A 15,606-nucleotide genomic window follows, 5' to 3' on the forward strand; every position below is an offset into this window, starting at 1 on the left:
TTTGCTTCATGAGATCACAGGATGATTGTTTTCCATTTAAGAGATGATTTATTAGTATCTTCAATGTCACTCACTTGGCTGATTTAAAACAGAATGAGTTTAAGGTTTTTGCCCCTTTGCCCTTCTTGGTGCTTTAAATTTGATGCTAGGGTTTCTGAAATTTAGGATTTCAATTTTAAACTAGGAAACTAACCAAAGTCATTTCAGTTTAGCTGTATAATGACCACAGATATTCTTGATTGTTTTGCATACAGATAAATGATGCAGACCCAGTAAACCAAAAGTTACCTCTTAGTTTATCTTTAAGAAAGCTTATTATCTGCTTAAGATTCATGTGTAGCTAATGATGCCAGGCCAGTGAGTAAAGGAGGAAGATTCCCTCTAGCTCTCAGAAGCAACTTTGGGAGGAAAGCGGTCCTGGTCTGTCTGGGAGTGGGAACCTGTGGTGACAAGAGAGGTCTGTCCATGGGAGTGCGAACTCTTGGTATAGGGAGCATGGTGGTGGGAAGCAGAGATCTCAAGACAGAACCAGAAGCAGACACAACGTTCAAGGTGTGTCTAAGCAGTGACCACCTTTGCCAGCTGTAACGCTAGTCTCAAAGGCTCCACAATCTCTCAAAACAGTGCTGTCAGCTCGGGACTGAGTGTTCAAGCACATGAGGCTGTGGGGAGCGGTTCACATTTCACCTGTAAGAACAGGCTTTAAGGTTAAGATCTCAGTATGAAAATGTCACCGGCACCCTTTCTCTTGTGTTCCTTTGCAGACTTAACATACCTGTGCAGACACAGTGCTGATTCAGGTAGTGAGTTTCATGTACCCCTCCTGAGTCTTACAAAGCGCCATGGTCCAACAGTGTTGAGCTAGTCAGGAATTCCTGGGTCTGTGGATGCTGTCTGGCAGTCTGGCAGGTGGGCAGCCCTTCCCCATTCTTCAGCCTTTTATTTTCACTACATTGACTGCGTGGTTATAACATCTCATATTTGTGTTTCACATACCTAAACCAAGTATATCACTCATTTCTTTCTTTTTTTTTTTAAAAAGATTTATTTATTACATATACAGCATATATGACTGAAGGCCAGAAGAGGGCACCAGATCTCATTACAGATGGTTGTGAGCCACCATGTGGTTGCTGGGAATTGAACTCAGGACCTCTGGAAGAGCAGTCAGTGCTCTTAACCTCTGAGCCATCTCTCCAGCCCCTATCACTCATTTCTTAAACTAAAAATTCTTGATAGGAACCTAAATTCATCAATGAGATGACTAGTAATATTAATCGCACATGTTTTTCTTGGTTGGTTGGTTGGCTAGTTAGTTTTCTTTTGTATTTTAAACTGCCATGCCATTTCCTGTGGTTATAAATGTTCATCTCTCTGTATGTTTTAACTGAAAAACAAAAGAGCCTCTTAAAGTTTATTGCTTCTGCCTGGTACTGTGGCACATACCTATACTCTTCTGCACTAGGGAAGCCGTGGCAAGAAGATTGTGAGTTTGATGTCAGCTTTGGCTACACAGTGAGTTCAAGGCCAGTCTGGGCAACTAAGTGAGACCCTGTCTAAAAACAAAGCAGTTAACAGCAAACCAACTGTGGAGTGGCTAGCTTAAATGCCCACCAATGCTGAGCTAAATCCACACAACTAAAAGATGAGGTACTGACATCAACTGTACTCAGAAGGGAGCAGACAGGCTGCAGGCTGGCTTCTGGGTGTATTGAAGGTTGAAATTCTGCATTTATATGTGAAACATAGGGAAAGGGAAGTAGATACAGTCTTACCTGCCTTTTCTCTCCCCCCCCTTTTGTTTAATAAAAATAAGCCAAGCCACATATATCTGGGGAGGTTTGTCTTGTGGGCCTTCAGCCTGCCACACGTTCTCTATAGTCGCTATCTGAAGAGAGTCAGCTGAGCATTTGCTTGACTGACTTAGCTCCACAACTTCTTGCTTACATGTGAATAGTGGGTATTTTATTTCATTCACTAATAGTGATTCATAATCTAAATTTCCACACCAACTCTCATTGTTTTAAAGCATACCGTCTCAGAGAAAACAAAAGCAAGCTCAAGTTTTACTCTGTCCACAAAAGTCTGTCTTTGGTGTTTGACCTGTGGGTTGTTTTGTTTTTGTTTTTGGTTAGAATTCTATCAGGTATAATAAATGCACTAGTATGTCCTGCATTATAAATGGTATTGTGTTTCAGATCAGAAAGTTGTCTTCAATTACTTGTATCATACCAAAACTAAATTATTGGAGCCTCTAAAATAATATCTTTACATTGGTGTGTTTATGATTTTAATCCTTGAAGGAGAATGGGAAATTCCAGGATTGTAGAAGAATCTACCTGGAACTGTAATCTATCTTGACTCTGATTCTGGAGAGCCTTTTTGTTAAACAGTTCAGGAAATGAGCATTAGAATGCGTCTTTTTTCAAATGCTTCTCTCAGCATCTCAGCTCTGAAGGCATCTCCCTTAAGTAGCACTTGTCAAAATGGACATCTTGACCTTTCTATGGGATAAGGAGTAGAACAGAGGAAAGAGATTGAAGAATGAGTTCTTGTCCTCCCACAATGAACTACAGACCATGCTCTGCAGGTTTTTATGTAATGCACAGGAGTTGTAGTGCAAGAGATATGACCGTCCCCAGTTTCTGTGACTCTTTCCAACCTTCATATTTCCCTGTTCTCTGTTCTGTTTCTTTTTTTTCTGAGACAGGGTTTCCCTGTGTAAGCGCCATGGCTGTCCTGGAACTCACTTTGTAGACCAGGATGGCCTCGAACTCAGAGATCCTCCTGCCTCTGCCTCCCGAGTACTGGGATTAAAGGCTTGTGCCATCACTGCCCAGCTTCCCCTGATCTGTTTCTGAAGGTCATGTTGAGTTCAAGTCTGGAAAAACATTAATCTCTTGTCTTTATTACTTTCCACAGGTGGAATATATGTTGGTGTCCTTTGATCATGAAAATAAAAAAGTCCAGTTGGTGCTGTCTGGAGAAGACGTTCTTGAGACTCTGCAGGAGAAGGGGGAGAGGACTAACCCCAAGTAAGCTGGTGCACCCGAGACTCGGCCTCGTGGTTCTGGAACCTTTAGAGGAACTAAGATATAGCTAGGATCTTTTCCTCAGACTTGTAGAGTGTAGGCTTGGGCCCCAGGTTACAGTTTCCAACTCTGGTTCCTTTGCTCACAGTGCCTCCGTCTCCTCATCTCTATAGAGTGTGGATAATGATAGTCACCTCAGGGCACCTCAGAACATGAGCACAGTCAGCTGCAGCAATGTGGAAGGGCGTGTTTGTTCTTAAAGACCCAGTTCTGAAATAGAATTGAGATCCACAGCAAAGTTCAGACAGCTGGAGGCAGTTTTGTTTTGGCAGCAAGATATTTAAATATTTCTTCTTTTTTTTTTTTAACTTCAAGTTTTTTGAGATAGGGTCACCCCGTGTAGCCCTAGCTGTCCCAGAGCTCACTCTGTAGACCAGGCTGGCCTCGAACTCACAGAGGTCCTCCTGGCTCTGCCTCCCGGAGTGCTGGGATTAAAGGCATGTGCCACCATCACCTGGCTGAAAATTTGTATCTCTTAGTGAGGCTTTTATTCATTTGTACCTAATAGCTTTAAATTTTTTAATGCAACTTGAAAAAATTCTGAAAAAGTGAGTGGACCCAAGTAAAAGGATATACTGAAACTAAAATGGCTTCTCTGTAGCCACCCAACCCTCTGGAGACCGGAGTACGGAAGTTACATGATTGAAGGGACGCCTGGCCAGCCCTACGGAGGAACGATGTCCGAGTTCAACACAGTGGAGGCCAACATGAGGAAACGCCGGAAGGAGGCTACTTCTGTGTTAGGGGAAAACCAGGCTCTTTGCACGATAACTTCTTTTCCCAGGTTAGTTCCTGCATCAGCGTCTTAGATCAGGAGCGTCAGACTAGAGGTGATGAAGTCCTGGCACTTCCCTTTACAGTCCTTCCACTTACAGAGGTTTGTACTGGTGGACTGTGCGGCACCAGCATCTTCAAATTTCACTGTGAGACATAAAGTGAGACATGCACACACAAGTCTCATGTTTGAAATCAATTTACAGTCTTATATTGGCCCCCTTCACAGCTAACCTGCGGCATGTGTGGCCCATGCACTGGAGGTTGGACCTGCTTACTGACATTTGATAGACTCTTACGTTAAGGCTGCTACAGCAGTTGCATAGCATCCTCAGTTGGCTGGTGCCTGTACACTAGTGAGAGAGAGCACACGTGTGGACTGGGTTGGAAAGACCCTGGGACTGGTGATCGGTTGGCAGTGTGCAGAGAGTGTGGCTCTGGCCCACCCCTGGGGCTCCTCTCACTGGACTCTAGCAGTTGCCCACATCTGTATCTGCCCTCTAGCACTTGCTGGGGTGTTCTGAGCCATGGTTCCCAACCCCCAGAGTGCTTTTGAACACTAAGGAGGGAGCATACTTTCACAATCTGGCAGACATCTAGCACAGATAAGGTGAGCTCAGGGTGTGGGCAGCACTGGAGCACCTTGGGCACTCTTGTTCCTGGTATACTCTTGCCAGATACCATCTGAACACACTGAGTCACTGGAAACTTAGAGTCTGTCATCAATCTGGTTAGGACAATAAATACCAGTAAGTAAACAGAGTGAAGGTTAGAAAGGGGCACACAGATGTCCTATAGTAAGTACAGTGCCCTATGTGAGATCGGAATTCTACTCACAAACCTCATTTACCTATGCTGGATATCTGCCTTCTCCATCAAAAGAGCTATGGGGGTGAGTATCCATAACCTTAAAACACTACACTGTTCTGATGTTGCTTTCTCTTCTGAGAGCAGGGGCATTCAGAATCATACCATTGATCTTGGAAGGACATTGTTTTAAATAAGAATTACAGTTTTTAAGCTCTCTATTGTAATCTCTACATAGGAGTTAAAACCTTAAAGTCAATTATCTTAGAGACACTGAGTGCCTGTTCTGTTCTAGACCCAGGCAGGCTTTGATCTGCAGAGCTGAGGGCACAGCAGAGATTAATCAAATACCCATTATATAAATATGAAATATATAGTAATAAAATTAGGGAGTGCTGTGGGGGTGTGGCTATGGCTATGTGATGGATTCTGGGGTGGAGGAAGGTCTTTCCAAGGGAAGATGATCGAGCATCATCTAGGAGGAGTTCCATGGGAGAGGGAGCAGAGGGATATTCTGGGGAAGAGGAGTCCCACAGTCAAGCCTGGTGGGAAGTGGAAGAAAGCACGTTAGCTGTTGTGACCAGGTTAGCTGTTGTGACCAGGAACCTGAGGTGCAGGTGATTGGAGAGGCTGGGTGGGTGTTGGGAACTTTGATTGTTATTCTAAAAGCAGTAGAGACCTTGGGAATCTAGGCTGAGTAGATATTATCACAGTTTGCTTTGTAGCCTCATCTGGGCTGTTGGCATGAGAGCGAATGTATAGCAAGTGCCAGGGCATGCCAGGAGAGGGGAAAGGGAACTCCCTAGGCACTGTCTTGGTGGCAATGGAAAGTGGATGGACCATAAAATGACAGAATCGGCCAAGCTGCTGGAGGAGACTAGAGATTCCAAGGATAGTGCTATAGGGTAACTCATGGAAACCTGAGGATAATGGAGTAGCAGCCTAAGAATCAGGCTGTAGGTGTTACTTGACAACTTTTAGCAATGCCACATTTTTTTTCTCCTTAACATTGAGAGAATTATACATTTAGCTTTAGCAAACTAAAGTGGGGCGGGGAGAGGCAGCACAAGCCAGAACCATTTCAGACAGTTGAGAAATGTGCAGCATTGCACGGAGTGAGTGTTCTCTCTGGGCCACAGAGTAAAAGTGTTTGGTTAAACTCTACTGTGTCTCTTGCCTCAGTTAATGGTTCTGTATGGGATAGTTGTTCTCTGTAGAAAAGATTTATAGTGGCTTCTTCCACTATAAAGAGAATTGAAACAGGAGTAGGTTCCATCAAAAGTCTGTTAATTCTTTAAAATTCTGTTTAAAAAAAAAAAAGCCTGCCGGGCGGTGGTGGCGCACGCCTTTAATCCCAGCACTCGGGAGGCAGAGCCAGGCGGATCTCTGTGAGTTCGAGGCCAGCCTGGGCTACCAAGTGAGTTCCAGGAAAGGCGCAAAGCTACACAGAGAAACCTTGTCTCGAAAAACCAAAAAAATAAAAAATTTAAAAAAAAAAAAAAAAAAAAAGCCTAGTTATATGTACTAGAATGGGAGGTATTTGGGGACTTGTAAATGACACATTAATAATTATTACTGATTTAGTTCTTCAAACCCTTCCTGTAGGGGCTGGAAAAATGGCTCACTAGTTGAAAGTGCAGACTGCTCTTACAGAGGACCTGAGTTTAATTCCCAGCACCCGTATTGGGTGCTCATACCTGCCTGTAACTCCAGCTCCCAGAGATCCTATGCCTCCTGCCTCCAAGAGCAGCTGCACAGACATGCACATAACCCACGTACACACACATAATTAAAAATAAAAACAAATCTTAACACCAGTCCCTGTGCAGCTATCCTAAATGATGAAGTTTTGCTGTATCTTGGGATTGAGCAGGAAATGCTGTACTGAAGTATAAACAGTGTGATTTTTCTCTAAAAAGAGGCACAGCTCTGTAGTCTGGAACAGTGCAAAACTGAATTTCAATTAACTTTGTATGCAGTGAAAATCCTGCTTCTCAGTCAGACTTGCCTCACTTCAGGTGCTCATAGTTGGTTTGGACAGCATAGTAGATAAATTTTCTGTCATTGTGGAATGTTCTGGTGGACAGTACAGGTGCATGGTAAAAGTGGTGCTGTGATGTCAGAATATGCATTCTGAGTTTAGTGTGGGTTCATCCCACCTGGTTCTCGGAAGCTAGGATTTCCACAGGTTAATGTCTGTCATCTCCTAAAGGACTTTTTAAAAAGGCTCAGAAAAGATGCACAGTTGCTACGTGAATGCCCAGGAGGCCTTGGAGCTAGGAACTGTTTTCCAGATGAGCGACAGCTTCGGTTGTTTGTAGGGTGGTGGGCAGCTGCACTGACTGGACTGACTTAGAGAAGGTCTGGGGAGTGGTTCCTGTTGCTGATCTAAACCCTGTGGAGAGCCTGCTTTGTTTTGCTTTCACTAACTTGGAGGGACTGCCTTAGTGCAAGTGAGGTCTTCTTGAGGTCAAATTAGACAATAAGGTTGGATCTTGGATATCAGAAGGCACTCTGGTATAAATTGGGCACGTGAGAGACACTGTTTAACCTTGAGGGATTCCTGAGGAGATGTGCAGAGGCAAAAATCAGGACACCCAGTCCAGATTCATCATGAGGTTGGAGCAATGGAGTAAACAAGGTTGAAAGGTAATTTGAGCATTTGTAGCTAGTGAAGAACACTTCCAAAACAATGTAGGGCACTTCCATTACACATACCTCATAATAGCATGTGACCAAGGGATTCGTTCTCTTCTTCAGGAAGCTGAGTAAATGTTTCTAGATGCTGGTGGAGACTGATAAAGTCAAAATCAGCTGGAGTAAACAAATGAGACCCCAGTGCAAGGCAATTGAAGTACAGAAAAGGGCCACAAAGGGGCTGGCATTCACAGCATTTACATTGGTTTGGGAACACTGCCAGACCCTCCAGAGTAGGGAGTAATGGAAGTTAGATGTTTGGGGTTTTTTTTCTCTAATGATTTATTTTTATGTGTATTGGTGTTTTGTTTGCACCTGTGTCTGTGAGAGAGTGTCAGGTTCCCTGGAACTAGAGTTACAGATAGTTGTGAGCAGCCATGTGGGTGCTAGGAATTGAACTTGCGACCTCTGGAATAGCAACTAGTGCTCTTAACCACTGAGCCATCTCTCCAGCCCTGGAAATAAGATGTTTTTAACCATCGTGAATTCTGGTGATACTATAGTCAATTGGTTCTAAAACCACTTCTCACTTATTCCTTTCTCAATTGGTTGTAGACTAGGCTGCCCTGGATTCACACTGCCGGAGCACAAACCCAACCCAGAGGAAGGAGGCGCATCCAAGTCCCTCTTCTTTCCAGATGAAGCCATAAACAAACACCCCCGCTTTGGGTGAGTATAGCTCAGAGTCTGCCTGCTGGGATATAATATTTGGTCTGGGAATTCCTCTCATGCATGCACTGGGTTCAGAGGAGACAGCAGACACATATCTGCTCATATCCACAGGAGCCCAAAACTATTCCCTTGTTACTTCCTGCATCCAGGTTTGCTTTGTCCATTTCCAAGTCATCCTTCAAGTCCTTGGCTCCTTTTCTCCGCTTTAATTTACAGGTAGTTTTCAGTTCTAATTCTGCAAGCACGTGTATTGGGAGGTTTCCTTTACCTGGTTCTTTCCCGTCTAAGTTACCACCAGGATCTGTGATCGCCCTGTATTACTCTGTATGCAGTGACAAGGTCAGATGTGAACATCACCTGTTAGAGCGTAGGCGTTCTCCTGTGTCTTCTAGGTCTGTAGCCGGTGGTTAAGTCTTAGCTTTGAAGTGGCTTCAGGTCCTGCACCAGCTGGATCTTGGCTTTTTACCTATGGGCTCACCTGTCCTCCTGACCCAGTGGCAGGGACACTAGGAACTCTGAGTTTATTCTTTTCATGGGCCCTCACACCTGTCACATTCAAAGTCTTTGCTTCCACAGGCCCCCACGTATTTTACATTTAAAATCTTTGTAAGGATAGACAAAGATTTATTTATTTGTTCTGCTGGGTTTTGTTTTGTTTTGAGACAGGGTCTGTCTACATAGCCGTGGCTATCCTGGAACTCATAAACTAGGCTGGCCTCAAATTCCTAGAGATCCTCCTGCCTCTGCCTCTCTAGTGCTGGGATAAAAGGCATGCTCCACCATGCCCAGCTAGACAAAAATTTATAAATACAGTTTCTCTGAAGCATTTTCATGTGTTTAAAGAGAAAAACATCGAGCTTCAAGAAAAGACAGACCATGACAGTTATCAAATACCAGAATTCCTCATGGAAGAGGAACGCACGGGAGGTGGTCATGGAGAAGGATAGCAGCATGTCCTGACCAGCTGAAGGAAAGCAGCCTCCGAGCAGATGGAGCGTTCAAGCTGAGTCAGTGACAGCACTGTGCCAGTCTTCTAGTAGTCATAGTGACATAGAAATGAAATAAACCTAGTTTCATAACTTACTGTACCTCATCCGTGTAAAGTGTTACTACAATTTGTAATCAGTTTCAGAAATCTGAGGAAATGTTTTCCTTTCTTTGTGCTGTTAAAATTGTGTTTGAATTAGGACTAGTCACGTGCTCAGTGGCCATAGTGAGGAGGTTGTCAGTTAGTGCCAGGAGTCAGGGTAGTGCTGGCAAAACCCAAGTTCTTAAATTTGACTAAAATGATTGGAATTTCTACGAGAAGTGTTAGAATGAGCCAGACTGTGGCTGGCCTTGAACACTGAGCTGGACCTCAGGTTAGCACCAGGAGGAGAGATGGCGGTGCCACCCAGAGCTGAGGAACTGCTGGATGCCAAGCTTCTTTCAGAAAACCCTTAGAGTAGCATGTTACATGTGCCACGAGGCTGTCTTGGTGTTTTAGTTTGAGGTAGAATTCAGTTCCGTTCCTTTTGATGTCCTCCAACTCTGTAACGTGGCAGTTCTTGGGTGACCTTTTCTTCTGTTTGCTTGTTTTAGAACTCTCACAAGAAACATCCGGCACAGGAGAGGAGAAAAGGTCGTTATCAATGTTCCAGGTAAGTCAGTGGGCCATGGGGTGATGGCAGCTTGTGGAACTGTTGTTGTCCTTGATTCTCAACTGTTTCTTCTTCTTCTTCTTCTTTTAATTAACAATACAGTATTTAAAGACAAGAACACACCGTCTCCATTTGTAGAAACATTTCCTGAAGATGAGGAGGCAGCAAAGGCTTCTAAGCCAGACCATATTTACATGGATGCCATGGGATTTGGGATGGGAAATTGCTGTCTTCAGGTATTGCTTCCGTTACATGAAGAGGCTAAGTGTCCTCTTCCTTTCTTCTTACTAACTCCATGCGTGTTTCTTGTTTAAAAACCACCTTTTAATCAGATTCAAAGATAGAATGCTTTTCTGAAACGAGATTGTTTTAGTAACATCATTTGTAATCTTTTGACTAAGAATTTAGAGTTCACCACAAAGATATATTGTTGTTACTAAGCTTAAATGCAAAGTATTTGCGAATTCTTTCTAGAAGCCTGATTTTTACTGCCATCTAGTGACAGCCTTTGAGGATATTAGACAAGGCTCAGATGGCTTTATTTCTGAAAATGACCTCTGATGGGAGAATCCAGTGATTTTGTGATCCAAGGAGAAAGGCATTTACATTATTTTGGCATTTACATTTTTATGTCTGTGGAAAGTTACCTCATTGTTTAAAAGGAATAAATATTTAACAGCTTTTTGCCTTGCCCCTGGCTAAGTTACACAGCAAATTCAACAGCGTTTCTCTGTTGACTTAATTGACATTTTTGTTGGGTCTAATCAAATAACTGATGGCCCCTGGCGGTGACTGCGCCCAGGGCCAGAATGGGGATACAGAGCTCCTACTCCCACATTCTCCCCCTGCTTAGTCATGCAGCTTCCTCCCTGCTTTTGGGGGGCTCATTTTATTAAACTGGGCTGTAGGCACTGCAGAGAGGCCACAGCACTCAGCGTTCTTCCCTCAAGGCTGGAGGAGTCACTTAAGTCTCCAAACTGTTATTTTTAAACTACAGATGTAATCCAGATTGAATACCCAAGTCAGGCTTTCCCACACTATCTGTTTCTATAACATGATAAAGGACAAGGTATTTTGTTTCTTCCACGTATTTGGGTAGGATCAGATATGTGGCCTCCAAACACAGGCCAGTCCGTTCCCTTAGAAATGGTCACAGTCATTTAAAAAGAGGCTGACTGAACTGCATTATCTGCTGTCCTATCTTAAACACAAACATTTCTAGAATGGACCATTAAGCTCTAGCATTTAAAATACCTGGCTTCGGTATTCTGTGAGTGCTCTTGGAACCCAGCCTTCCCTTGGTTTAATACTGAACCGGGGAAGCACAGTTACTGTAGCACCATACCAGAGGGACAGTCTCTCCCTTGTGACACTTGCTTTATGCAAATAAGGGTAAACACAGTCTCTAAGGCACGAGTGTAGTACTTGCTCCCCCCTGACATACCCAGTTACAATATTCCACTTTAAAAAGTTACAGTCACAGATATTTAAAATGTGTGATAAATGAGATGAATTCACAAATAGCCACAGAAGTTCCTGACTGGAACAGAAGGAACTGTTTATTATAGAAAAGGACCCAAAAAAAGATGGAAAGTAGTGTTTCAGTTACTGGAAGATTTAACTGAACACCTTCAAATCTGTGAACTTGCCAGGTGCTAGTGGGGTGCTGTGACCTCAGTGCTGCAGAAGGGTTGTGAGTTCGGGGCCTCCTGGGCTCACAACAAGACCATCTCCAAGAAAAGAAATCTTCATCCTCAGAACAAAAAGGTCATGGCCTGCTAGGGGTTTGTTTGGTTTTTTTTTTTTTCCCCACTTAAGAAAATTATGCGGCCTCAAAACTGGTAAACTTGAGATTCGGATTCTGACATCATGTGTTCATACTTCCTCCTTTGCCTCTTGTTGGTGTCACTTCCTCTTAATGATCCTTTAAAAGGGCAACCAAAGGCTTCCTGTTTACACCTCTGTTAAGGTACCAGACTCCTTGGTTTTGCTTTCTCCACTAAAGGCACCGTCTACAGTGATGTTCTGTTTGACTTGATGGACGTACTGGTTCAGCTCTAGAGCCAGGAAAGTAGTCAGGAAATTTACTTAAAATAACTAAGTCGTTAGAAATGAACTTTCAAATTTTAGTTGCTACTTTTCTTAGATTTTTCTAAAGTTGGTTTTCCAGGATGTACCTACAAATCCTCTGCTGTGTCCCAGGCAACCTGAGAAATCAGTCAAAACCATTCAGGAAAAATATTCATTACAGTATCTGCAAAACCAAAGATAGTAACACACAAGAACAAACCCAGAAGTCAGAGGAAAGAGCTAGATCAACTAAGAAACACAAGCCCAACGGTCTCTGTCTATCACAAGTCCCGGAAATACCTGGATCTTTCAAATCTCAGTGTTTTTTCAAGTAGCTCAACATACCTTTTCCCCATGTTCCTGTCTTTATCGTCCTCTTTCCTTCATGACTCTCTGTAAATGTAATAAGTGGGTGACAGACAACTGCCCCACACGCTTGGGATTCAGAACGGCAAGGCTGAGTGCTACAGCTCACCCTAAGTGATAGGAAGGACCACAGCCAACATGAGTGCTCTGCTTAGCCAGTCTCCCATTCTACACTGAATCCTGACTACACATAGAGTATGTGCAAGCTTGCTTGTTTGCTTGCATCCTGTGTGCATAGACCAGAGACCAGCCTCAGGGGTCATCCTCAAGTGCTGTCCACAAGGGTCACTCATTGGCCTGGAGCCAGCAAGCCCTAGGAATCTGCCAGCCTTTGTCTCCCCGACTCCAAGACTAGACACATGCCACCACACCCGACTTTTGGGAGTTCTAGGGATCAAACTCGGGTCCCAATGCTAACGAGGGAAACACTTTACCTACTGACCTATGTCCCTGGCCTTACAAGTGAGTTTCTAAGTCCCATGTCACTGGAGAAGCTACTCTGCCTTGCTCATCAGTGACCTCATCTTCAGCCCTCCTCAGTTTTTACTGTGGCCTTTGAGACTCGTTGTCCTTAGTAGCTTCAGCATTGCGTCAATTATCTTTTTTTTTTTAAAGATTTATTTATTTATTATGCATACAGTGCTCTGTCTGCATGTATGTCTGCAGGCCAGAAGAGGGTGCCAGATCTCACTACAGATGGCTGTGAGCCACCATGTGGGTGCTGGGAATTGAACTCAGGTCCTCTGGAAGAGCAGCCAGTGCCCTTAACCACTGAGCCATCTCTCCAGCCCGCGTCAATTATCTTAATCTGTGGTGGCTGGTAAGTTGACATGTGTTACTCAGCATTAGCATGGAAACTACAGGAATATCAGGACACTGAGCTGTTTAAATAATTGTTTCAGTAGCCAGTTACCCATGTAATTCAGTCGGTGTGTCCCCCGTGGAACTTGTTTGATGTCATAAGGGATAGTTGAGATAGTCAGTTAAACCATTGGAACTGAGATTCATAACAGTGCACTGGTTGGCCACTGTTATTTCAAGGTTTAAGCACATAAATTATTTCCTGCATCAGGCCAAACTCAAAACTGTCATTATCGAATGGCTGTAATGGAGGAAGTTAGAATTACTCCCAATCTGTGGTTATAACACTTGGCTGTTACACAAAGTGTGTTCCCTGACCGTTTTACCGTCGCCAACACGCCTCCCCAGGGAAGGAGCACAAGACTTTGGGGCAATCACTTTAGAGGATTTGGGTGATTTCTTTTTTTCTTGTAATTTTCCAGACTTGATAGTGTTTTCCATTTACATTGATGTTTAGAACTTTTTCCTATGCAGTGGGACATGATTAAGTACCATTTTCTGGTTAAGGTCACCCAAGACAACTTTTTTCGTTTATTTTTGTTTTTTGAGACAGAGTTTCTCTATATAACAGCCCTAGCTGTCCTGAAACTCACTTTGTAGACCAGGCTGGTCTCGAACTCACAGAGATCTGCCTGCCTCTGCCTCCTGAGATTGGCACAAGCTGGGATTGAAGGCTTGTGCCACGACTACCTGTCCCAAGACAACTTGTAAACAAAGTTCAACACCTAAAGCCTTCTCATCTGTGAGGTGACCCCTTCTATTCCCACCATCAGACTTACTTCTTATGGGGCCTGATAATGACTTTTTATAATTATTTTAATAATTTTTAATCATTTTAATAATTTTATTGTTAAACAGGTAACATTCCAAGCCTGCAGCATATCTGAGGCCAGATACCTTTATGATCAGCTGGCCACTATCTGCCCAATTGTTGTAAGTAGAAAGTATGTCTTCCTTTAAATATATCTGTGAAGAAAATAAGACCACATGGCTATTTATTGAACTAGTAACACATAGGTGGAGAACTGAGGAGCCAAGCTATAGTTCCTTATTGCTATTACTAAGTTTGAATATGATCATCCTTTCTCCTCTGCTAAGTATGCCCTCATGTTGTAGAAGGGATGATTCAATAGTAAATGAAGACTTGGGGTTCTTTCCTGTGCGTTCTGTGTAAAACAGCACTGGGAGTACATCAGTAGAACCTCGGGCTGCATGGACGGATGAACGGAACCTCGGGCTGCATGGACGGATGAACGGGTGGGAGCCTTTCCTGTGTCTGCAGCACTTTGACTGCATTTGCTCACTTTGGTTTTAGATGGCTTTGAGTGCTGCATCTCCGTTTTACCGAGGCTACGTGTCGGACATTGACTGTCGCTGGGGAGTGATTTCTGCGTCTGTAGATGATAGAACACGGGAGGAGAGAGGACTGGAGGTAGGAATGTTTTTCTCCTTAACAGATCTTTTACGTCCAGCAGTGATGTACGCATATTGTACCCACTTGGCATTTTGAAGTCTCTCTTAGATGTTTACCCTGTGGGTGTTCACATAAGGGAGGAGGATAGAGGTGGTGAGACTGCCTTTGTTTTAAGTGGATATGTGAGGAGAAGGGTGGTTAGTTTAGGTGTGAGGAGTCAGCTTTTTATCCTTGCTTGAAATTTCCATTAGTTGTAGCTTCTTTTAAAAAAGTGCCATTTTCTGTTGCAGAAGTCACACTGACGGCTGATTTACCAAAAGACTCTGGGCACTGTGTGAGTGCTGTATGTCCAGTGGTTTCTGTTAGGAAGTGTAATTTGTGGTCAGATGGTTGTCTCACTGGAAGGCTTAGGTTCTGCCCCATAAGGGCCGGTTAGCACTGTTAGCATTTGTCGGTGCTGAACTGTAGCAGTGAGTGCTTTGAACTCTGCACTTCAGAGAGCCAGGCACCCAGCTTCCTCCTAGATGAGACTCTCCAGGACAAGGACCTGGCTGGACATCAGTGTTTTTAAAGGCTTCCATGAAGGACGTCTCCACTAAGGGCATTTCTGTTCTGGTCTTTTCATAATTATTCACAAATTGTTGAACATATTCTATAAATAGAAATAAACGTGCAATTTTATTATTGTGTGTGAAAGAGAAAGGTTGGAAGGGGCAGATGTTCCTCAGTATATGTATGGAAGTAAGAGAACAACATTGCGAGTCAGTTTTCTCCACCATGAGTTCTAAGGATTGAACACAGGTCACCAGGCAAATGTGCTTCTATATAATTACCTGGGTGGTAATTTCAGATCGTTTCTTTTGTTTTAGCCTCTGAAGAACAACCGATTTAGGATTAGTAAATCTCGGTATGACTCAATAGATAGCTACCTATCTAAGTGTGGTGAGAAATACAATGACATCGACCTGACCATTGATAACGAAATCTATGAGCAGCTCTTGCGGGAAGGTGAGCAGCTCCCCACTCCTAAGCTGATCATATGTGCACCTTTTGTTCTTCAAAGCGCTTTCAACTTTGCTGACTCCTGGTCTGGTTTCTGTTTTTAGTGTGAAGTCTCTAACTTTTCTTATGAGGCTGCTTGTTCCTAAAGTTTCAAGTTCCAAATACTTGTGAGATCTTCTTGACTTTTAGCAAAAGGAACTTTTTGGAGCTC

General features: G+C 43.5%; 1 protein-coding gene across 1 annotated transcript in view; it reads left to right on the forward strand.

Moving 5' to 3' along the window:
* The window catches only part of Gclc (glutamate-cysteine ligase catalytic subunit), a 44,398-nt gene that overhangs the window by 20,184 nt on the left and 8,608 nt on the right, over positions 1-15,606 (forward strand). Inside the window, exons 2-9 of the mRNA XM_059268259.1 lie at positions 2,923-3,035; positions 3,694-3,876; positions 7,926-8,039; positions 9,624-9,682; positions 9,785-9,918; positions 13,838-13,912; positions 14,295-14,411; positions 15,263-15,401. Coding sequence (XP_059124242.1) covers positions 2,923-3,035; positions 3,694-3,876; positions 7,926-8,039; positions 9,624-9,682; positions 9,785-9,918; positions 13,838-13,912; positions 14,295-14,411; positions 15,263-15,401 — 934 coding nt within the window. The remainder of the gene's footprint in view (positions 1-2,922; positions 3,036-3,693; positions 3,877-7,925; positions 8,040-9,623; positions 9,683-9,784; positions 9,919-13,837; positions 13,913-14,294; positions 14,412-15,262; positions 15,402-15,606) is intronic.

The sequence above is a fragment of the Peromyscus eremicus genome, chromosome 7 (assembly GCF_949786415.1).
Source record: "Peromyscus eremicus chromosome 7, PerEre_H2_v1, whole genome shotgun sequence".
Classification (NCBI taxonomy): Eukaryota; Metazoa; Chordata; class Mammalia; order Rodentia; family Cricetidae; genus Peromyscus; species Peromyscus eremicus.